The sequence below is a fragment of the Trachymyrmex cornetzi genome, unplaced genomic scaffold (assembly GCF_001594075.2).
Source record: "Trachymyrmex cornetzi isolate Tcor2-1 unplaced genomic scaffold, Tcor1.1 scaffold579, whole genome shotgun sequence".
In the NCBI taxonomy this organism is placed as follows: Eukaryota; Metazoa; Arthropoda; class Insecta; order Hymenoptera; family Formicidae; genus Trachymyrmex; species Trachymyrmex cornetzi.
The window spans coordinates 3,074,271-3,100,371 of record NW_017299892.1 but is presented as its reverse complement, the minus strand read 5'-3'; the positions used below and the strand labels follow the sequence as shown (position 1 = coordinate 3,100,371).

Genomic DNA, 26,101 nt, shown 5'->3' with positions numbered 1-26,101 from the left:
CGGTTGCACATTGTTCGAAGAAATTCTCCCATAGAAATAATTAACATTTAATAAAAACTCAGGGTAATCTAGAAACCCAGTTCGCTCCTGCTCCGTTCGCGTTTCTCCTTTCATCGTAGTGCCCCCGAAACCCCGTCTCCTTTTCCCTCCCACGCACAATAGTCAAGAGGGGTGGTAGGGAGAAAACGTCCCGCAGCACCGCTGCACCGCGCCGACGTGACGGTGGTCGGTGTCGCTGATAAGAGGCGCCGCGCACGTTCGCGTGCGCCCGTCGTAAATGGAAGCGCATGCGTATCCCGCTCCGGTCGCTCCCGATACGCGCAGGGTATCCGAGCATTTACGAAAACGGGGCTCCGGCTGGGGGGGTCTCGCCACGAAGAGCTCTCTCGTTTCCTTGCCATCGTTTCCTCAGTGAAAATGCCGCCGCGATAGAGAGCCGCGCGTGCTCTCCTCGAGCTCTGGTCGCGCCCCCCCGTGACAAGAGTCGGCTGTCTTATCGATAGAAGCTCACTCGCGAGACCAACGCTGATACTCACCCGCTAATTACTACACGCTAATCAATCGCACGCGTGTTGCTCGCGATTTAATCTTGCCTCTCTTTCCCGCTGTCTTACGTTCTCCTTGCTCCATTTCCCTCTTCCGCGCATCGCCTTCTCGTTCCTTTTCGTTCTTTGTCGGCCCTTATCACCGCCCTCCTTCCGTCTTATTCCCTCCCCCTTCTACGTTCCTTTTTACACGCGCGATACGCACCGCTAAGCCTACGCTCTGACAGTCCGCGAGTGTCACGGATCGTTTTTCGCGCCCGCGGACTGTGGACGCCGCTTCCGGAGAACGGCGCACAGGTGTAGTCAGGTGAGTTGCGAGACATGTAGCAACTCCGAATGACAGAGTGAGAGAGAGAGAGAGAGAGAGAGAGAGAGAGAGAGAGAGAGGGAAGGAAAGAGAAAGGGAAAAAGAGAGACGACAATTATGATTCGCCAGAGGCACGAGGGGTAATCGACGGAAACCGGTCGCGATGATTCTCAGCGCTCTTGCGAAAATCGGAGCCATCAGCCAAGTGCTGAATTGTGGAGAACGCGAGCGCGCGCGCGCGCGCGCGCGGGTCACGTCACACGACCCATTTACCTGCGACGTGCGTCGCGATCGTCGTCGTGGCCTCCCCGCGACGCCGCTACCTTCCTCGCCGTTATCGATTCTGCTATGAACGCGCCCTCCGCGGACAGGTATCTCGCCGTCTTTCTTTCCTTTAGCGCGAATCTTGAATTTTGAATCGGCACGCGTACGGCTCAATCGGCGATCGATGACGTCTACGCGCGCGTGAACACGTGAGATTTATGCAACACGCTCCGGCCACGCGTGAGATTGTGCTCACCGAGATTATCCGGCTCGATTGTACTTTGAATAATATCGTATGCCGGCGAGATTTCTTTATGGATGCCTTCCGCGTATTTTTTTTCTTTCGATAAATTGTCGCGAAAGGAGAAGAATTCGTTACAATTGTTATTTTATCAGGAAATTAAGACGATTATCTTCTTTTTTCTGTTAAATTATATACAGTATTTTAAAGATGTTCATTAACATTAGTATACGGGGAGAAAGATTTTGCTGAAGTATTTAAAAATTTAGCTAGATGTGTGCAGATCTGAAAATAATTTTGTTGGAGATCATCAAAATAATTATATAGGAAATTCAAACATGATGTGCAATGTGGCAAAAATTTTTGACATTTTAACAATTAATTTGTGCGTTTTTCATAATTATTTTCATAGTTGAATAAAATGATTTTCATATCTCTATTTAGCTAAATTTTTAGATACTCTTTAGTAAAACCGTTTTTTTTTCGTGTAATATTAAATTGCTTATCAATTAATTTGTGATATTATGTACTCCAGCTGCAATTTAGAACTGTTTTAATATTGACAAATGATCGGCGCCTTGTTTGCTTGAAATGGAAATTGTAAAATTTATATAAAAATATTAAGCACTAAGATCCGCTTTGATCGAGCGATGCGATCAATAATCGGTGATAATTAAATATTGAAAACGCGGCATTCAATGCACATTCTATTCCATACTTGGACGATAACGTTGTTGAATGATAATTTATATATGATGTACGTATAACACAATAAAAATAGATATTTATCCGAAATTTGTTTTATTTTTTGTTGTTGTATTTTTGTTAAAAAATGATGTGTTCTTCTTTGTGATTCGTTACCGCAAGCTAATTTAGTTTACGTGATTTTCTATATTACACTCGTTTTCATATATATATATTTTTCTTTTTAAATTTCGGATATAAATATCTACTTTTATTGTGTTATATGTAAATTATATATAAATTATCATTCAACAACGTTATCGTCCAAGTATGGAATAGATTGTTCATTGAATGCCGCGTTTTCAATATTTAATTATCACCGATTATTGATCGCATCGCTCGATTGAGTATACTAGAACGTACTCGTAAGAGAATCTTAATTTAATCATAAATTTAAGAAAATTTTTGATCTCTTTTTACTTTTTATATGAAATTTAATTATAATATCAAGTTTAATGGATGAAGTTTAAAATATTATTTGACGATTTTTTGATGCGCATGGTTATTTAGTGATACAAATTCTCTGTTACAAAATATACTTCATACACTTTCGCATTTATTCAACAATCTGTTTTGAAATATCACCTTTATTATACTTTTATTACTGTGAGGCAGTCTCAGTCATCGTGTAAATTATCATTTCCGTTAACCATAGTAGTTTTACGATAGTGCATTTTCTTCCCCTCTTTTTCTTTCTCGTTTTCTTTTTTCCTCTCTTTCTATCTTTCTCTGCGATATAAAAAGATAACTGTTCCTTGAGCATAAGCGGATGCCCAAGCGAACGTGCTAAGATCACTTAAGACCGGATATTACGTGCTTGCCCTCGCAACGATTTTGGACGCTGGGCCAGGCACCTTTTTGTGGTCACGCGAGTCTTTGCTCTTAGTAATTCTAATACCGTGCGTGCGATATGCGCATACTGAATATCTTCATTAATTATTTTGAACAACATGTCTTGATTGCTTCAGAGAAACTAAACTGACAATTCTTATGTACTTTCTAAAAAGGCCAGCAAATCGTAAGCAAGAGACTTGAAAATGATGGTTTACATAAGGCAGTGTCTTAATTAAAATTGATAGTTAAAAAAAATTGAAACTCATATAGTGAAACATTAGTTTATTGTACATACTTGCTAGACATATGTATTGCAACATTGCAAATCACTGCAGAGGTGCCGCAATAATAGACTGGTTTAACTAATTTTGGGATGACGCGGTTTGCTACTCTTTTTACGGATTATATTTCCATGAACGAAACGAAGGTAAAATTGGTGATAATTGACGATTTATTTCGATAGACGTATTGGGATTAATTGAATAATTGGATAAAAGCTAGACATATCATATTCTTCATATCATATTCTTGCATTTTACTTTGCGATCGGGCATTTAATTATATAATCAAATTAATATCTAGTAACATATTATATTTACTACATTGAAAATATCTCAGTTAATAGAAGTGATACGAGTGTATTTGAAAAGACGATTCACTATCTGATCACTATGTCACCAACAATAAGTATTAGCATACTATCCTAGTCATGAAAAATTGCTAACTACATGTATTCTGCCCCATGCGTCATTGTGAAGCATATAACAGAGGCATATAGTTTTGTGCAGTCGAGGTCATCCTTAATGCCGTGCTCTCCGCATCGTGATTAACCTTTCCCAACTTGATCGACTGATCTCAGCGAAACGAAATTTCGGGAGTAATTATTGTCGATCGAAATAATGATCTTTCGTACGATGGCTCTTAAAAAATACGATATCATATTTTTATTTTCATTATTCTGTACCAGGCTTTATTGCAGAATACTCCAAATCTTCATAGTGACGCTTCATGACGTGATTGTTTCAATGGATCTCTTCTCAGTTTCCTTACTTTGTAATTTCCCTTCTCGTATTTAACTGTTAAGTTTTTATTCAGCCGCAAAACTTTTCGTGATCTTGTCGACCTTGATCTCGCTAGTGGTTCTGCGTGTCGCTCAGTATATTTTTAATTCCTGTTTGAAAGCACATCTTTTTTCTTCCTTTGTCTCTAAGTTGTTGTGTTCTTCGCAGCTCAAAATATTCCAGACCGGTTCTTGTTTTTATTTTTGTATCTCTTTCCCACCAAAAAATTGGTGTTTAAATAATGTATGTTTAAATAATATGCCGGTTTAAATAATAATACTATTCTTTCGAATCTTAAAGATATGGATATATTTATTAATTATCTCTATTGCAGGGTTAGTAAAAAACGTTTTAAACAGTTTAAAACATGTTTAATTGATGTTTTTAATATGTTTTAAATATGTTTTTTTATAGTACTGTTTAAAGCATATTTGAAGCATTAAAAACATATTCAAGAAGAAACACAATATATTTTATTCTTAAAAAAAAACATTAATCCTTACCAACTCTGTTCTATTTCTACATTTAAATATACCATTTAAAGGTATGATTGCTGTTCAGTTACATTGGTCTTGAGAGGAACATCGTTCGAGAGATCAATCGAAATGAACCTCTTGCTTCTCTCTGGCGTGTCCTTGTCCTTCTTTCGGGGACAGTGAAGGACCCCGGCCTTCATACCGGCGAATTTGATTTCACGACGTAGATTATTTCATCGTGACGTCATGTTGCCCGCATGTATATATCACTGCGACGGGAATCGTTTCGGCTCTCTTGTAGACTATCGATCGCAGGTAGAACTGTGCGCCGGTGCGACGATGAACGTGCAATCGTGTTTGTGAGCGGCGAAGTCAACAAATGCGAGGTTGCACATGGAAAGCGGTGCCACAGAGGGAAATGTGGATACGTACCTGGTGGGACCAGGCCACCAGGTCGCACGCCATTGCAGTATTTTTTTCTGGATATCAACTTTTTCAAAGCACTCAAGTGATTTTAGTTATTAACTTTTTCTACACGTAGTGAATAATATAGTACTATTTTGAAGCATTAGAATTTTTATTTAAATGATAAGATAAAATCACTTGAAACAGAAGAGAAATAACACTTTTTATTTCATTATTGCACGTGCTCACAACAATATATAAAAAGAATAGCGCACCGAGTTATCATGTAATATCATATGCATGACAAAAATTTGAATTTTGTGATATCTTAAAAATTAAAATAAGAAATAAAGCGATACTATTAATTATGTAAATATTAAAAACCTTTTTAATATAATTTAAATATTTTTAAATGTTCTCGCTTTACATACATATTAAAGAAAGTTTTCATAAAAATATGCTAGAGAGAGAGCGACATATTACGCGCCAACACATCAGTTCTAGTAAATGATAGAACAACAAGCTTTTTCACGAAGCAATTTCGGATACTTTGAAGAGTGATTATTGGATTTTTCTGACATTATTTCCGTGACTTGCAGATCATAGCGTCGCGTAGAGTAATAAGGTCTGTTTTTTCAACTGAACTTTTTTGCACAATTCATCTCTTTTCTCTTTCTCTCTCCAACCTAAAAAGAAGAAGAGGAAAGAAATCAAAAAGTTTAGCTAAAAAGAACAAATCTCTCTAGTAACATTGATTCCGTGATTATATATACTATTGTTGCACCTTCTCTCTCTCTCTCTCTCTCTCTCTCTCTCTCTCTCTCTTCTAGGACAACTATTTCAACGATAATCGTGTCGAAATAATGCATTTTTATATTTACATCATAAATCCTATTTTTAATCAACATAAGACATTTAGTGATACGAATAAAAAAAGAATAGACTTGTGCTTACAATTAGCATTAGAATATGTATCGATAATATTTAAAAATATTCATTTTATTTTTGCAAGTAAGATATATTTTTCGAGAAGCATTATCTACGAAGAAGAGATTAGACGTATCGTATAGTAATCGATCGAAACCTAAGCCATTTAAACAATTTATATCAAAGAGAAATAAATTGTTTAAATGGCTTGAGTTTCGATCGATTACTACTCGTAATGTTGATGTTATTTTTATAATGAGTTCTGTAATTATTGCGTAACTACATGACTTACAACACTTTCATTAGATCTAATGTGCTTATTACGTGCGCCTACCGGGAAATGATGTATTTGCATGCATCTTGAGATAGAGAGTGTGCCTTCGTCTGAAACGAAGTCTCGCCGTCATTAAGCAAGATGTCCTCCCACACACCAAGGAAAGGTGTGCATGGAATAATTCTTGAGTGTTCAGTCGGCAAGGGAAAGGCACCGGGGTGCCAATGTCTTACGAAAGAAAGGTTCTTCGAACCTGACCGAAGATGGTAGCAAGGGAGGGCGTTATCTGCCACCACATTTGCAAGTTAACAGGCGCATTATTCGCGACGTTCAAGGCTCAGGCTTTATCGTGTTTAATTTAGCTTTCGTAAGCGTTTTTTTTTTCAAAATAATGCTTTCCGGACTTTTTCGAAAGCAATTATGATATCTACCAGCGATAAAAATAATTTAAAAAAAATAAAAAAATAGTTTTAAACTGCGCAAAATAATTTTAATAACTTCTGAATATTTTACGATTTAAAATATTACTAGTAACATACCAAGATACCAAACATATTAAACTATTATTAATTTAATAAAGAAACAAATTTTTTATGTAACTAGTTTGTTGCTTTTATAAATTTATATAATACTTATGATTTATTTAATATTTCGCTAATATTCATGCGAATTTAATAGTGCTGATCAAAATTTTATTTATAATGTTAAAATTAGTTTATAAAATGATCATATGTAGTTTTATATCTAAAAGTTATACTTTGTTGAATTGTGATATTTATATAATGAATTGTCAAAGTAAAGCTAAGATTTTTCTATAGCGATATTGATTATTTTTTCTTGCATATAGGAATTAATACCACGTCGGTGTTTTCAATGCAGTTAAAGGCACGTTCCGGCACGTGGCGATCAGCACAATTATGTTCCATAACGAAGCAAACGTTCGTTACCCCATGAACAATTGGTTCGTTGTCCTAGGCGAGAGCCGAAGAGCATGAAGCTCGCCCTTGAAGGGCGCAGTAGTGCACGCCGCTCTTTTAAAAACGGGAGGGAGTTGTTAGTTCGTAGCTTTTATTGGAATTAAAATTAAATTGCCGAAATTACTGTTACATTATTATTTTAACAATCTATAAGGAGAACTTTTTCACAAAACTCTGATAGTTGTATATTATTTCTATCATAGTTATTTTACATTTGTATTGATAACTTTCTTTAAGGATATTAAGTATGTAAAAAGGGCCAATATATGTAAATTATAATAACACAATATATGTGTTATTTTTAAATATAATAAGTAATTTACATATAATAACACAATATATGTGTTATTTTTAAATGATTCACTTGTAGTAGTTCCTTCGCAAGTATTTTTGTCATAGGATTGTAAGAAATCACTTGTAACTTGATCGGCATGGAATAAAGTAATTACTTTATTTATGTACGATAAATATTTTAAACGTTATCAACGATAAAAGAATTAAGGTGGTCTATGATAACAGAATTTATATTGAATTTTGATCATAAGAGAAATGTCTTAATTATATTTTTACGTCTTTATGATCTACGAATATTTACCAGTTTCGAATTACCAGTGTGGTCTCGACGGGCGCCATCAGCGTTTATCAGTGATAGAGCACGTACAAAATAAGTGTCTCGGTATAGGACGATACTATGAAAGGAAATCTTTAAATGAAGCAGAGCATGATGGCATAACAACACTTTGCAATGTTCCGTATGAAATCACTGTACGCTTGGCTGGGGCCCTTCCTTGGCATCTCAAGTTTACATTTACTCAGGCACTCCCTTTTCTCTATAATCTAAGCTTGGATATTGTCGGCCGACGACCGAAGAGCTTTGTATTCAATGTAATTACCATTGACTTTAGCTACTACTGTCAGCATTATTACGTATTTTCTGTTTGCTAATAACCAATATTTATCAAGCAATTGTGATAATTAAGGTATAACAATGAGTCATCATTTGGCGTTTTTAAAAATGGTTGTCCGAAAGTTTAAATAGTTATCTTGTACATATTTATGTAATATATTTTGGACAAAATATTTTCATAATTTAGATTTAAAAGAATATCTATGTGACGTGATTGAATTTGATATTTTTTAAACGTGAAACGCCTTATCGTTTATATATCATTCATTTATCATTTCGTTATCTTGGTATAAGTCATGTTTGTGTTGCTTTAATTTGCTGTTTCAGGAAGATGTTCACGATATATATAATTTTCGTAAAGAAAATTGATAAAATATTTCCTAAATAACATTTATGTTGCATAAGATTTCTAAACGACGTCTTTTAGATGTCTTATGTATAAAAGATGTCTACAAGACGTTTTTTAGATATCTTATGCAATATGCATGTTATCTGGGTTGATCTGGGTTTAATTATATTTTTGTTTCTTTTAAGTAATTGGCATTTCTGTATAATTTTTATAGTATTCTTGTATATCTTGTATATCTAAGTTAATATTATATTATTTATTTTAATTATATTATTTTATATAATATTTTACTTTTTTATACATACTTAAGATAATAATTGAATTTTTGCAAATATAGCAACACTCTTAAAAAATTAAAGAAATTGTAGATTAATTAAATTAACTCTTTGGTTACGACTGATAATGAGCATGGATGCTGGATATGCAATATTGTGTATGGATGCTGGATGCTGGATATTCAATATTGTGTATGGACAGTAGAGCCGTAGAATTGATTCTGGCCTACTGTTCACACACCATTCTTCACCGTGTCGAACATTCTTTGATGAAACAAATGCAGATCAAAACAATTGGAACATTCCTGCCATTGATAACAATGAGATATCGATGGTAGAAAAGAGTCGTCGTCATAAAAGATTGCACTAGTCAGACGATTAAATGCGACGAATATTCGGCATATTTTATTTCATTACTTCACATTTTATATACAATATTGAATATAAATTACTTTATCGTGCTATTTGATCAACGGAAAGAAGCAATCTAGCAAGCAAACTTTCAGTGTTAAAAATTCGTAATGTCAAATTATATTACATAAAAATTACTCAAATTATATATAAAAATTTAATTATGTAATATCAAATTATACCCAAATTATATCAAATTATAATGTTAATAATTCATAATGTTAATTATATCTATTTTAAGTTATTTTTAATTATTTTTGTAGATTGCTGTTGCTCCTATTTAATATGTCGCTAATTTATTTTGTCGCAATGTCGCAAAGGAATTAAAACAATTTAATTCAAGAGATGCGTTAACCCTTTGTACACACAATAATTTTATCCTTTACTACATATTATTCGTGTCCCGGAAATTAATTTTTATCACTTTAACAAATATAAAAAAAATTATTAAGTGATTTTTACATATATTCAATAATATTCATCTTACTGAAATAACATCTTTAGAAAGTGTGTTTGTTGTAAATTTAAAAAAATTGCATGTAAATGTTATAACTAATTACTTGATGTGCTCCTACAGTTTTTTAAAGAAAAGAAATGTGCAGAACACGAATGACCCAATTGTGCGTCTAAGTGCGTTAGTATAGATGTTGTTTACTTTGAAACTTTGTAAGCAATTCAAGTGAATTGATTTACTTTTTGACATACGTATATATGGAAGTTAAAAATAAAATGTTATTTAACTCAAGAAATGGAATTACCACTGCTTCTTTGATATTTAACAGTGTTGTTTTAGTAAAAAGATGTCTCGATTCAATAGATAATGTTGTATATAATTTCGTTTAATAATGCGCGGTGCAGTATCTCTGTTTACACGTGACATTTATTTTGCAGTCATACATGCTTCCTACATTACCGCGTCAAAAGACACAGGTATCCGTGGCGCGCTGCAATGCAGTATCAGCGTTCCAGTGTACGTTCTGTTCTCGAAACTCGATAACACTTCATATGTAACACATGAAATATCGGAAATGATACAGATCTAAACTGGATTTAACGAACTTAACAGAATTGCTACGGTTTTTTTTGCCATAAATACAAGAGTGCTTTCCGACTACTTTTGTAACAGCTTTTTAAATAATAAAACGATTGTTCAACATACATCTGGCATCGCAGTGCGCAGTTAGTATGAAAATGTTGCGTGTTTTCGACGTGAAACACTACATGTCTGATGTGTATTACGAGCCAAACAATGCTTGTCGCAATTTTTGACTGGCTTCGTTATCGTTTTCAACCGGGAGAATACGGTACACCCTTTGTCACCTGAGTTTCACGAAAAATAACATGGGCTTCTCTACCGTATACCTACGTTTACATTTACAATTCGTTTATATGTTTACGTAAGGCATTCTCGCATTTCTGCTTAATCGTAAAAGCGTGACGGTAACCGAGCTATGTGGGGGTGACCGTCTGCCTCTCTCTTTCCTCTTCTTGAATGACCACGAACATTTCTCATAAGTTCATCAAATCGTCGATAAATCAATATTATGTATGGGCTGGTATATGCATACGGAGCACGTAACATGAATATCGACATTTTTATTTTAATAGTAAATGCTTTCTTTTGAAACTTCTTGATCGCGTGGTATGTTTGATAATGAGGATGTATGCCTTTCGCATGGATAAATCATCATGTCTCAACATATCGAGTTATAATGTTGACACAGTCTTGCACCGTATACGGTATACATTCTGTAAATCGAAATTGAACTGGAAATTGAATTATATTTTTTGCACAATATAGTTTCAACATCAGAAGTACCGATGTTTCTTATTCATTAAAAGCAAATAAATTGTTATGAAAATAAAGAAAGTCATGAAAAACAGATATTTCGTTGTATAAAGGACATAAATATTGATAAGTAAAACAATTTCAGAATCTTATCTTTTACATAAGAAATATAATATTAATGTAAAAACTATAGAAACGATTAATAATGATCGCTCAACACTTCTAGTGTAATTAAAGAATAATGCTTGTTAATTTAAAACACAAAAATAATGTGGAAGAATATTAGAAAAATATTTCAAGTGATAAAAACATAAAAATTCAAAAAAGGCAAAGTAATTTATTTGAAACATCATTAATTTATTTAAAAAAGTAATTTATTTAAAACGTCATTAAACATGATTTATATAATTGAAAATATGATTTATAATTCTGGGAAATATAATATTATGTCTTTAAATAAATTACAAATAATTATTAAATATACTGAAATACAAATTGGAAATTTTTCCCGGTATGAAACGAATACAAAAACGTGTCGATATGTATTTGGAGTGCACTAAAATATTATTCTATCTATGTAGTTCTGATCAAACAGACGCGATATGGTAACACAAATGAAACTTCAGGCTTTAATCCGCAATATCGATTATATATATACATTGTAGCAGATGATTTAACGTATGCTATACTTCATAGTTCGTGCATACATACAAAGTGTTTTCATCTCTGAATTCTTGGCACGCACCTTATAGTGTGAGGAAAAGTAAAATATGCGTCGTCTTTATGACGGATAGAATTTGACGAATGATGAAAACGTGAGTTCCGTAAAGCATTGACCTTGTTGGCATGCGATCCGGTATTAAGTAAATCTTTCTCAGTCTCTATTGTACAATAAAAGTATGTGCGGGAAGAAACTGAATGAAGACACCTCGCCACCTTCGAATGTCTAAGCAGTTACATTGTCGCGAGTCTCAAGGACGTGCTTGCACGCGAATTTGCTGAAATCATATTTTTCAGCGGGAAAATTTACGCTTCGTTACTTTCGTTGAATATTAGTCGAGGATTATCGCAAGAATTACCTCGTTTCTTTTCTTGCATAACATCACGATCATGTACGAATTTGACTCAAATTAATTCAACAGAGAGTTATAATTTATGTTAAATTACTTCTCTCTTATATCTTTTGAAACTGATAGTTTCACTATTTAACGTTAGGTATTTTCTTTCTCTAAAATTTTTCCTCTTATATTTTTTTATTATATATATATATATATATTATACTTTCGATCAAAATTTGACATGTAGACGTGTTTCTCTATTTCCAATATAGAAAATTCTTAATATAATAAAGAAATAATATTGTGTGAATCAAGTAATTTTCTTTCTGCAAATAATCAAAACTTGAAAAGTTTCTTTTTTTGCTTAATAAACTTTTTTTTACAAAGATCGAGGAAATTTAATAGACTCGTCCGCAAGAAATGATTGAAACTACAAACGTTACTTCTGCTGTCGCAGCAACATGTGGAAACTCGAGAAGCTTTCTTGAGAGAACTCGATCCTAACGTTTATCGTCTTGAGTCATCAAAAAACTATTTTTATGCAATTATACTTTATATTGGTCTTATAAGTTTTCGAATTTATTTTTTTATATTGATATAAGGGTATTATCATATGTTTTTACTTTGGTATAAAATGCGTTATAAAATGATTGACATCTACTGAATAATTGTATGTATTATTAGACACAAAATATTCTAAAGAATTTTAGCTTTAATAACGTAATTAATAGTACACAATTGGAAATTTTGTGTTAAATTTAACACATGTCCTAAACAGTTCACTTAAATTTTTGTATTAATTTAACACAACATGAATATGTTAGAAGGTAAAAATTTTCCTTAAAATGTAATATTTTGATTTGGCAACAAATTGTGAAAGTATATTCTTTTAGTAAAGGTAATACTTTAATATGTTAAATTAACACGTATATTATTAGAATTTATGATCTAAAATTTTTTTAAAAAGCATTATTTTTATATTATTTTTACTTATAAAAAAATGTATTATTTTAATATTATTTTAATATATTATTGTATTATGTATTATTTTAATATTAAGAAATGTCAAGCATCCATTAAAAAAATAACATAATTATATTATATTAAATTAATACTTTGATATGTTAAAAATTCACAAATTTTAACCCCGATTTTATCGCAAGTACAAAATATGTTTTACTGCTTCCCATCAACAATGTGCTGATTAAAAAAATGATTAGTTTTTTTTTGTTAAAATAACAGCAAGTTTTTCTAATACACAAAAGAAAGGAAAAGAGAAACTTCTTTATTCTATACATAGCTATACTGGAAGTAGGATGTAAATAAACTTCACAATCAGTATAAAGAGCTGATGGCTCCATAAATATTTACAGTAAATCGAGTATGTTACGTTTTCGTTTATCGCTTCTCTATTTCCTCTTGCGTCATAGCTTTCAACTCTCCAAGCTTATTTGTTTCTCGTGCAATTAAAACACCCGAAATGATCTGGCACGAGAACGCGAACTGGCAAAAGTATATTTCCCGGCGAACTCGTTGCCTGTCAAAGCAATCTTAAGTTTAAACCTATGTGTCTAATTTTTTGGTAATGGAGTTTCACCTCATAAAAAAGAGGGAGTAGAACTCACCACTTCCATACATACACTTTTCAATGCGAAACGAAGTTTTACATGAATTTGATCTTGACTGTTTTTTAAGTCTCTTTATCTGTATCATATACTTAATATTCTATTTTTAAGTTTGAAAAGTAGGAAACTTTGAAGTAATCATATTTTAGAAAGTAAAAGAATTTGCCGTGTGACTCAGGACAATATCGACTTTAATTATATATAAAAATTGAAGCAACTAGTGAGGTAACTTTTTCGCAATAATTATCATATATTTAATTGAATTAAATGAGGTTGTGTTTAGGAAGGTTTTCAAATAAATTTGAATGAAAAAATACAAAAAAGTTATAGAAATAAAATGCTTTTTGTTGCTGTAAAATGTAAATAAATAATAGATGGTGGTAGTTAGTTTTATAGAAAGTTTAATGAAAAGAAATGTATCTCAATATCGTTCGTTTTCGAGTTATACTTGCAAAACGACTGTGTAATTTACATCGCGATGATGGATTAGGCTTCAGATTGCAGCTTTAAATATATGTTAATATTTTACAGCTTTCCAAATAATTTTTTATTGCTAACATATAATATGAATAGTCAATAAAAGAATTTTATATTCAATTCATTCTTATGCCTATAACGAATCAAAATTTTGAGTTTTTATGCGTTTATAGTTTTCTGTATCTCTTCCTTAATAATTAATAAATATGAAAATTTTGGAGAATTTTATATGAAAATAGAATTTGACCACAAAATATTTACGATATATAAATCAAACAACATAATTATAATTTTATTTCAAACAAGAAAGAGATCTTTGGTTAATTCAAACAATTATTGTGAATTAGTAGATTTACGTGTAAAAATTTATTACATTTCTTATGATATATCTTTTTCTGTAACGTATGGATGATTTAGGAAGACATTAGATCCAAAATAATAGAACCAAAATAAAAAATGCATTATATCATTCTTGTTATCATGTGACATGTATGACAGAAATGCTCCGGATATTTCTAGGTTATTTATATGTATTTAAATAGCTTCCATAAGGAAGCTATTTACATAGAAATAATCCATGTGAAAATTAACAAGCATGTCCTTTTTGTAAAAGATCCTTAATTTTTTTATAATATATCAATTCAACTATTGCCATGGCATTTTTTATTTCTCCTAGTATGCTGGTAATACATCGTTTGGCGACCGCTAGGGGACGCTCATTGATAAACAGTTTCTCGTATGCAAAAAACAGTCACGCATACAATTAAAACCGATTCCCGAGCAAATTAATCTATAACTTACTTGGCGCGGAGGACACCGTGATCATAAAGGCGGTTCCTCCTGGGCGAGGCCTTGCCATTGCACTACGGCGAGGCTGACCCTTCCGAATACTCCTAATGTGGGTATATCGAGCGCATAATTTTTGATAGTCGGGATCTGCGTACGCGCTATCCCGGATACACAAAATAAAAAAATAAAAAGGGAATAACTAATTTTAATTTCTGATTGTAACACATGCATTATTTATGTAAGTGTTTATATGGTTTCATTCTTCTCGGCATTATTTCTATTGAGAAAATATTAAATTCGTTTTTTTTAAATATTAATTAGATGAAAATTCTAGAATAAAAGAATTTATCTAATAGCTTTATATTTTCAGGAAATCACAAATATATATAAAGAATAAGAATTTTGTTGTATTATACTTGCTATTAAGGAGGGGTCTCTACTTTGTTGGCCAGGAAAAATAGGTAATTTTAAGAATTTATAGAAAAAGAACTATTAAAGATAAAAAATTCTAAAATTTGGAATACATTTAAATTGATTTTAATCAAACATAAAAAAAATCGTTACAACAATTGAAGCAATAAACAAACTGTTCTTGCCGGGTGGACGGAGTGGCCGGTGGAACGAGATGGCCAGCTGGTGGAAGTTCTTGCAAGACTCAAAAGCGATCCGAAAAAAAAAGTATTCTATTTATGTTCTATTTATATATTAATTTATAAATTTAATACTTTGTTAATCCGTATATTAGTAATTCCTGAAATATTTCACTAAATGTTCTGAAATTTAATTTTTATTCGAAGTTGAGTTGAAGTCATTATACAATTACATTCATGAAATACACGTGCGCAAGTATATCTCTGCAGGATCAAGATGAATGAAACCAGAAAGAATTCAATACAAGAGATATTAGATGTGTGTGTACTATACATATGTAAATTATATAATACATTCATTAATTGCTTGAATATATTTTTTGATACATATATATATGTATATATAGTTTATATAGTTTATACACCATGTAATTTTGATATGAATCATCAAATACCCCGTAAACTATTAATTTTTTGATAATTTTAAAAAAAGCAATTTTGTAAGGAAGACTTGAGAGAAGCTCTCACGTTAACAAGTAAAAAAATTTTGTAAATTTTTTTGACACGTGACAGGCCCATAAAATGATGAAAAGAAAATTGCTCAATTTGTTCAGCAATTTTCTATACACAACAATTATCAAATACACAGAAATTTGAAAAACAGAGACTTTTTAAAAAGAGATTTTAAGCTTTAAAACCCCTCTTTTTCCTAAATTTAAATTTCGTCCATTTTTAACAAAGTTGCAGCTGTTTGAATTTTAAAGTTTGTACACTAGAAAGAGTTTAGTCGCATTAACTGAAATTCTGGTTAAAAATGGACAAATCAGAATTTTCTGGTTGAATCTATTATAATTTTAGTTGAAAAAAAATCATAATTCTAATTAATATGATAAGAATCTTCTAATTTATTTTTAACTAACAGTTTGTTTAGTATGGCGCTATAAAATTTTTTTGTTCCAGCGCAATATTTCCTTTATACTAATTAATTAATTTTATTATTTTGTGCATAAAAGTATTAAGATACTGTTATAAAATAGTTTACAAGATATTTTATATTTTATGCTAGAATAAAATATAAAATTCATTTATCTTGTGAAATATTTCTTTTTATAATACTTTCATACACAGAATATTTAAAAGATTCTATTTTTATGCGAAAAACATATGATTTTTTAAAAGAAAAACTGTAATTATTTATTTAGCGTATTGTTGCTCTTATGAAGAAAATAAGTTAATAGTAAAATAGAATTACTATACCATTCATCTGTTTCCTATACCATTTCTTTCTATCTTTAATGGAATGAATACTAGAAGCAATCCCATTGCTATCGCATCCTGTATATTTCTGCAATCTATAAAATGGCAAAAATATTATAAAGGAGCTCAAAAGTCAAAGAAACTGTTTCTTACATATTTAGTTTCACTGAATATATTTGTCCAATTGATACACTTGTGTTGTGCTGATAAATAAATACTTTCATCTGATACTACAGCTTTTAATGAATAAACATTACCGAATAATAATACGAGAAAGCTGGAGGCAAAATGTATACGGGTAAATTGTGAAATAGAACAAATAAAAAAACATTACGCAAATAATGTTAATTACAATAATGAAATCATCAAGATTACAAGATCAAGATTCAAGCGTGAATTTATTTTCCTACAATAACTGTCGGACTCGACTGCTCTTAAACGAGTGACCTGTTGGGCGCAATCGGTAGGCAAGAGCTGCACGCAACTTAGTTTTTGCAAGGATTGTATCTACGTGAATAGTGCGTAGATATTATAGCTTAAATTCATCTAAATATAGTTCTGAATATAGATCACAAGTTAGCACATATTAATGGACTGCTTCGAATAAGATGCCTGTATTATAGGAAAATTGCTTAAAATAAATCAAAAGATATCCTGATGTTTATGCAATGATATTTACTTTTACGTTTGTCTTTCAGCATCTCTAAATTGTTGATGACATTTATTGATACATTTATTATATTGACTATTACATCATAAATTTTATTAGTTAATTTATTAAAATTTATTCCGTAGTTTTTTAAACTAGACGTACACATAAATAATGCATGATAGTGAAATACAAAAACTTGATGATGACAATCTATGACACATTTTACGTCAACTATGTTCTAGGGAGATTTATGACAAAATTCCTGACAGATAAGATCGGTATAATAATGAGATGAGCAGAAACCGTAAGTTGCGTTACAGGGAACCATTTGAAGTATCTCGAAATGATCTGCAGTTAAGCTGAGATTGGAATATTTGTATTGGATATATTTGTTTGCTGATTTTTCCATATTGCGTATCATAAAATTGTGCTTGTTGAATTTGAAACGTCGACAGTGTTGTTTATTTATTTGTTTATTCACAATTTACCAGTGATACATTTTGCCACTTTCTCGTATTACTCGTATTTATTCTTTAAAAAAATACTGCATTACGTGAAGGTACTTATTTATCAACACAATTGTGTTACATGTATTGAATCAGATATGTGCCGCCAACAAAAAGAGTATGAATAGCTATTTCACAAATAAGAATGTATTTTCCTAACTCTGCCATGTGCACAGATTTATCTGTTTTCTTTCAACTTTTCAATGTACTAAACTTGATTTAGTAATGCTCGCACTGACCGATTCAACTATAACTTTGTTATTTGAATATTTTTGTTATCTGACCAAGTTTACAAATCAATAGTAAAAATATTAGCGATTATTCTTTGATTTAAATAAATGCTATAACAAAAATTACTTTTTTTACTTGTAACAAAATTTTGTGTAAAGAGTTACAGTTATCATACAGATAGTCTAATTTGATTTAATATAATAAAAAAAAACAATCGATTATAAAAATTAATAAAGGTTTGTATTTTTATACGAAACACAAAAAACTTTAATAAATACAAAAATTTCGGATTATAATTTAAGAATGAGCATAGTTATATTAAGTTATTTCATTGTTCTACGTCTATTTTCTTTCCTCGAATAAATTTGTCGTAACGCGGCGTATTGATTTTCAGAGCAGGTTGATGCTGCGAGATCGTCGAGGAGATGAACGTAGGGAAACTCTTACTATCTATAGTACTTCTTTTTCCTGTCTTTTCTCGTCTCGCCACTATCTTTTGATCATAACGCAAGATATGCTTTTCTTCTTGCTCGTTGATGAAATTTGTCAGAGCAAGTAAATGTTGTTGAATCTATATTGTCGATTGAAAAATACAGGTTTCCTTTGAGAATACATATTAATAATTTTTCCGTTTGTGTTTCATTTTTAGAAATTGCATTATGTATCGATGAACAGCTTTTCAAATTAAACAGTTTTAGACAGTATGTTACAAATTTTGATCTTTTATCTTATTTAATATATATTGATTACTTAATAATTTGGGAAAAATGTTTGTTTTTTAAAGAATTTATAGAATTCTATAAAAGAATTTATATAAGAAGAATTATTTTAATTATAAGAAAAATTCTTAATTTATTTTTGTACAAAATAAATTTAAAAAATGTAATTTATGAATAATGTGGATTAAATAATATAAATTATGAATAATAATCTACCTTTATTAATCATATTATTAGCAAAATTGACTACAATTGCCAATTAATTTAATCATACTAGTATTATATAATTAAAAAATATTGAAATATTAGTACTCTCAAAAATATAAAAATATTGAAAAGATATAGAACAAATAATAAATAAATTATTATTTTGAAATATTCTTATTGATTAACATCTTTAACCACATATATCACATTATTATATATTGTGATATATTATATGTATAGTACGTAAAAATAAATATTTTTCTTAGATATTGTAAATAGTTTAATAATAGCTAACAATTTTTATATTGCTTAAAGCATCGATTTTAATTATTGATTTGTTGAGACAGATAAATTTCTGGATAAATAGAAATTTGAGAAATATTAGGTTGGAACAAAAGTTTGTAGCGCTACGAACTTCAAAATTAAAGCTGTAACTTTATTAAAAATATAAATGAAGCTGTAGACTCATTTATCGTTCCATCCTTTTATACTACAAAGATACATAATTCACAAAATAAAGAATTAAAATATACACTATTTGTTTATTTTACTATTTTTATATTACTATAACAAAAGTTAATAGAACATTTGCATAGAGTGAACGAGTTGACTACGTTTTATCACCTCGACGCCGACTTCGCAACACATATCTCGTGGTTTGCATGGATTTGCGGTTTCATCCTTGTTCGCGACTGTTCTTGGTAATGTCGTAAAACTGTCGTGCAGATGCAGAATGTATATGGTGCTTTGTTTTAACGTTTATAGAGGTGATTTGAAAAGTAGTGAAAAGAATTAAAATTAAATATTTTCCAAGAATAGATTGAATCTAAAAAAATCTTAAAAAATTTAAATTTTTTTAAAAGTAGTATGTCCATCATTCGTGAAAAAATTTAATAAAAAAATGACATATTATTTTTTAAGATAGAAGTTTTCTTTATTCTTCATTATAAGTAGAAAATTATTAATTAAAAATAATATTTTAATTTTTCTATGGAAAAGAATATGGTTCATATGGACATTATTGTATATACAATTCGAGACTAATTTAATATGGTCATGTGGAACATGTTTCATATTTTTACAAATTGCATAATATAATTGACGAAATTTATTTCAGAAATTTGTAATATTTATTAAACAGTTGCGCGCTTATTTCTGTTTTAATATAAGATCTCGATAACAGATCTTTTACTTTGATGTTTGACTCAGCACTTGTAAAGGAAGCAAATATATATCGCAACGTAGATATATGTATATGTCTAGTTAAAATTTTTTAAACATGAATTTTTAGTATTTTTTATTTAAAGAGGATACTGAAATACAATTTTTGTTAAAAAGAAAAATGCATATTGCGTTTGAATATAAGCATGCCTAAAAGAGAATACTTTCTCATCATTATCAACCATCTTCTTTTGAAAAATTATGAATGCAGACATCAAATAGTTTCAGCTAAATTACAATATTTCTTGGTTAAATTACTTAAATTAAAGAAATCTCGTTTAATCGAAATATGCAGTTAAAAAAAAAAACTTTTATTTCTTTAAATATTACGCTATTTAATTAAAGAGAAAAACTTATAAAAACTTTTTATTACTAGAAGTAATATTGAAAAATAAATAAAACGTTTTATATAATAAATTCGCAATATTTATTTATGTATTGAGGTATGGTAAGCAGATGCTAAGGTATATGTATGCCCTGTATTATAGGCAACCATTTATTCCTATGACGCGATGTAAATAGGTTTGATTGTACTAAGGCGTTGTGCAATGACTCAAACAAGAGGTTGACGAACTTCATATTTTGCTTTGTTGTCACTACTTGCTGCAATTTTGTTAACAAAGAGCTTTGCCGCGATTGTTTTGTGTTTTGAAATATGTTTATTCATGTAATTTTAAATATTTGCTGTGAAAATATAAACGTTAAATTTAAGAGACGTAATCTTATTGAAAAAATAAGTAGGTATATACTTATTTTTATTATCTTATATGCATTCTATATTTAACTCTAAATATATAACAAAAATAGAAGGAATAGCTGCAATAATAAGATTGTTTTTGAGAAATAATTGTATGGACTAATATAAAGGTATGAAAAAGAATTTTTTTTTCATTTTCATAATGAATATATAATTTTCGTAATGTATGGCATGAATGCAATTAGAGCGTTTTGTGCTGCAGTCTCTTGGTTTTCAAGATCATTAAATTTTACACCATTAGAATTTCATTTTATTGTAACTTTTTAATAAATCTTCTATGAATTTATGTTTACATAATATTTTTTAATTTTTGTTTATTTATATAACGCCAAACATATATATATATATACACCTGAAATATTTTATACAATAAATGGTGAACTCTGTTAAAATAATAAAAAATTTCTTATGTCATCTCTTTTTCTTCCTATTTCTACACAATGACTATAAGCAATCACCAGTCATTAATTATGTGACATCGTATACGCTTGAGATTTCACGATCATTTTTTACTTTTATAACAATATTTCACGCTTTTCTCTAGTTTATTTTCTATGACACATTCATAGTTATTTTACTCTTTCTACTTTTTGTTCCTGTCGTAAGTAACATTGTCATAATTAATACGATTACTCAATGATGAGTAATCGTGTTTAGCAATCACTGGAAGTAGTGGTGTTTGATTCACTTGCTTCTGCATGCAATCGCCACGTTTGTGATATCTACTTTTTATACATGCAAAATTATTAAATATCGTCTTGCGAAGAAAGAATTATTTAATGTAAAATATAAATTTTGTCGAAACGCGATATAAAACTATATTTCTGATTGATGTTGACACGGTCAAAACGTGAAACAACAGTGTTTTCTTTTACAAATTCTAATTATTGTGTAGCTTCTTCTAACGAAAACAATATAAACATTGTGGTTCAATGGTGACATTGATCGGTTCTTCGTCACTTCTTATAATGGCGATTTTATATGTTGTGCCGTTGTTGTGCCGCACCCATGCGACTGTTTTGTGTTAAACACGGTGTTCACAGACCCGTGATAGTTTTATCTTGAATGTCTTCTTGTTCATTCTCTTATTCTCTCATTTGTTTCTCGCTTTTTTTTATTCTAGATACTTTTATATCCTTCTTCCATTTTACTCTTTTTTTCGTTTGTCAATTACACATTTAGATACATTTACTGATTTATATAAGGAGTTTAAATTTTGTTTTTTAAAATTAATTGTATCTATTATTTATTTTATTTACTTTTGATAACTGTATATATCTTTTAAAATTCTGCTTCATTAAATTTTCTTAGAATACAAGATATCGTAGAACAAAAGATCATTTTGGAAGGTGATAATATCAGTCATTTTAAGCAAAAATTTTCGTATATGAATATGTGTTCTATTCCAAATAGTTTCCAAGATTGAATATGTATTTGCGAAATTATTGTTAAAAAAGAAATATTACGTACTTTTTCTAATAATTGATTGTTCAAATAAAATATGTTTTGAAGTTTATAATAACATAAACGTATTTTTCTGTTCGAAACATAGTTTATATGAATATTTTTGCTTAAAATTATCGATATCATCAATATCTCTCGGAATATTGATCTTATCAAAACCAATATTAATATTTTTCCTCCTGGGATATCCTGCATAATCTCTTAAACGAGCTATAAAAATAAAACATTAAAAAATTTAATTAATTTAAAATCTTTTTTATTTGCATAATTGTTTGTGATTTATATTACGATGCTCTATATAATGTATTTAGTTTTTTAAATTCAGATAGATAGCCACAACAGTGTTATTATTTATTAATTATATTTTATATTTTGAAAAATATGTGCAGTGTGAAAAAAGTATCCTTTTACATTACACACAGTGATAGACACACAGTAATACATTATGTAATATATCTATGCTTTATATTACGATATATATATATATAATATATATTATACATATATATATACTATACATATATGCTATACATATATGTTGATATATATTGTAATGCAGGTAAAAATGGAGTTATATTAATCCATAAATAATTTGTAATTAAAATGGTAGCTTAAACGTTTGGGTATATTGTTCCACGTATTGGACGAATTGGCTCATAACCTGGTCGGTTAATTGCTTAATTTCTGTATTCATACACTCTGCTACAGTGGGAAATGTTTCGGTGCTTTTATATGCCGCATCTATAACTTTTTTTATTGATTCAAAAATCTTCTTTATAACCTGAAAAAAATATATTAAAATTCTCTTTTAAAAGGTCTATTGAACAATTATAATTTAACACATTAAATGCTGTGCTGATCACCTATGAACAACATTTGAATTTTCATTGCCGAACTAGTAATCGGCATTGACCGGCGTTACTAAATTTAAAAAAATATATATAAAATTTGTACAAAATAATATTTGCAACTCTTAATAAAAATATAATTAATATTAAAATGAAGTCATTTCTAAAATAATGAATATACTATACATGAAAAGTTTGCATAATTCAAATATATTAAATAGTATTTAAGCGAAATGTGTGTGGATTTAATAATAAAAATTTTACTCCGACATTGTCGAAAAAACAAGCAGATAGATTACATATATATTTAATGTATTAATCAAAGTTTTGTATAAACGTCTTTACGCATTAGAATGCAAGAGTACATTTTTACATTACCAAAGTTTTGTATTATTATAAAAATATTTATAAATTATTATAAAAAGAATGTTTAAAATTAATTGAAATACTTACATTAAGGAAGCATTGAGGCGCATCCGAATCGTGAATACAATTTAATGAAGCATCTTGAAAATTCTTTAGTACATTTTGCACATTTTTGGTTGCATTAATCAATTCTTCAATTTCAGTCAAATTATTTTTCATAATGCACGTATCAACAATTTTCATTACTTGCTTGGTAGCTTCTTGCATATTGTTGCTTGGCGTAATTGTTGACAGTCCTGTTTGGGGTGCTACAAGTCCATCTGTTAACTATATGAAATTTCAAAAATTAGCAATATAAGATATTGCCATTAAAAATTTTTCTGTTGGCATAAAAAAATTTATTTTTTTAATAATACAATTGAGAATTAATTTTGTGTGTGTGTGTGTATGTGTGTGTGTGTGTGTGGGTGTGTGTATGTACACGGAGAGAATTTTTAGAATTTAACCTGAAAATATGATACTCGTGGGACTATCGTATTTCGAAGAATTTTAATGCAAATCTCTCTCATTCATCAATAAAACTACAATAAAGTATAAAATAAGTTTGATCAATTTTACTGAAGTGCATGGTAAAAATCTTTAAAATATTCTACCATAACTACCATATTTTCAGAGTAAATTTTAAAAGAAAATTCTCTCCATGTAAGAATAATTCTCTACAGGCATATACATACTTACATATATATTGCATATATTCTAAAATAAATGATCCAAAATATATATTAAATAAAATTGTATTAAAAATACTAATAATTGAATGGATTTACTTCTTGTAGAAGAGATATAAATTTTTTGCTATTAATTTAATTACAATCACGTAATATGTTACGAAATTATGATAGCGAACATATAATTATTTTTTGTGTTTTCATTGTTTTTTAATGAATACCATTCATTTGTAATATCTACGTTAATCAGCATTAATCATAGTTAAATTTTTCCATATTATATATTTTTGCTTTTTTTATTTTTGATGTATTATAGACTAACCATTTAGAATTAATATAGATGTATTAAACTCAAATTTGTATTAAATATTATTAAGTAAAGAATAAGTTTACTATCACGTATTGTAATAAACTGTTAATTTAATTTTGCAAAATAATTGATGGAATAATATTTTTGCTCTATGATACAGATTGAATTTAAAACTGCTTATTTTTAAATATAAAATAATATTAAAATGTAACTAATTTATATGATTTGATATTTCCATATTTAGCTAGTCACATTGAAATTAAATCTTACTCTATCATAAGTTTCCTTTCCATTTTGGATTCTTTCTTTCACGTTTTCAATCGTATTTGAAACTTGATTTTTCATAGTATCCAAAAAAACTAGCGGTGTACCAAGAAGTCCTGCCTCTGCTGTTTGAAAAATCTAGAATTATATGAATAAATTCATAAAATCAATACGTAAAATATATAATAAATGCATAATTATTTTAAATATTCGAAAAACAGAAGAATACTTTCACTTGCACACATATAATGTACTTTATATATTTATATATAAATTATAAAATAAAATTTGTTAAGTTTTTATAATTGTTAAATATTAACTTTTTACGATCTAAATAACACAATGTTTTAAATTCAAAAATTAAAAAACTTACGCAAACAGCTGCAATTATGCAATTTATGATTGTAATTTTTGTCATTGTTGTCCTAACTTTTGCGTATTACTTCTTAAGACTTCTGAAATAACACTCCTTTTTTTCCACTTAAAACTAGCGTTTATATAAGATATTCACTTCCAACTTGTAGAAGATATCGTTGCGATATTCAAATTAACTTGTCAAACTGCGAGTACTTACATCAATATGCAATTACTCTAATTAGCCAAAGTAAAAAATAGTAGTAATGAACGAAACGTATTACTTAAAAGATAGTTTTATAATTTATTTTTATGATATATTACTACAAATCCATGCTCCGTCTAATTTTATTTTTCTTATGATAATTTAAATATTTCTCATATATGAATATGTAACTGCACGGAGAGAAATCTGTTACGATTTTGACACGGACAGTCGATACTACTATCGCGTGGCCTATTTCAATGCGCTAATAGCACCATCGTTCAATCTGTTTATGCATGAAATCGTGCAATCATGGCACGAGAATCGCTATGGACGCTATGAAAAAAAGAACGTGATGCGTGCTATGGTCGTTACAGCTTTTTACGATAGTCGCACGAGCGCAGTACGCATAAAGCACCCCACTTCAATTGTTCAAATGGTTCTTTTTCCTGTATAATAAATGGGCTATATAAATTTTGACAAAAAACTTTAGAAAACAATTTCTTATAAAAAATGTTATTATATATATATATGTATATATATATAAAATCTTATAAAAATATTTTAATGATATTTTATCAAATAAGTATTATTTGCAACACAATTATTGTAGATTCTATAATTACTAACAATAAGTTGTTATCAGATAGCACCATGTCCAAAATAGGGACATAAAATTTTTTACAA

At 29.6% G+C, this 26,101-nt stretch overlaps 1 protein-coding gene across 1 annotated transcript; it reads right to left on the bottom strand.

The window, feature by feature from the left end:
• Positions 1-22,871: 22,871 nt before the first annotated feature.
• Positions 22,872-25,332, bottom strand: LOC108766265 (uncharacterized). Its single transcript, XM_018515445.1, has 4 exons — positions 25,229-25,332; positions 24,862-24,993; positions 23,641-23,880; positions 22,872-23,120 (listed from the first exon to the last, which is right to left on the bottom strand). The coding sequence occupies exons 1-4, from the start codon at positions 25,271-25,273 to the stop codon at positions 22,938-22,940; spliced, it is 600 nt and encodes a 199-aa protein (XP_018370947.1). The 5' UTR covers positions 25,274-25,332; the 3' UTR covers positions 22,872-22,937.
• Between the last annotated feature and the right edge of the window lie 769 nt (positions 25,333-26,101).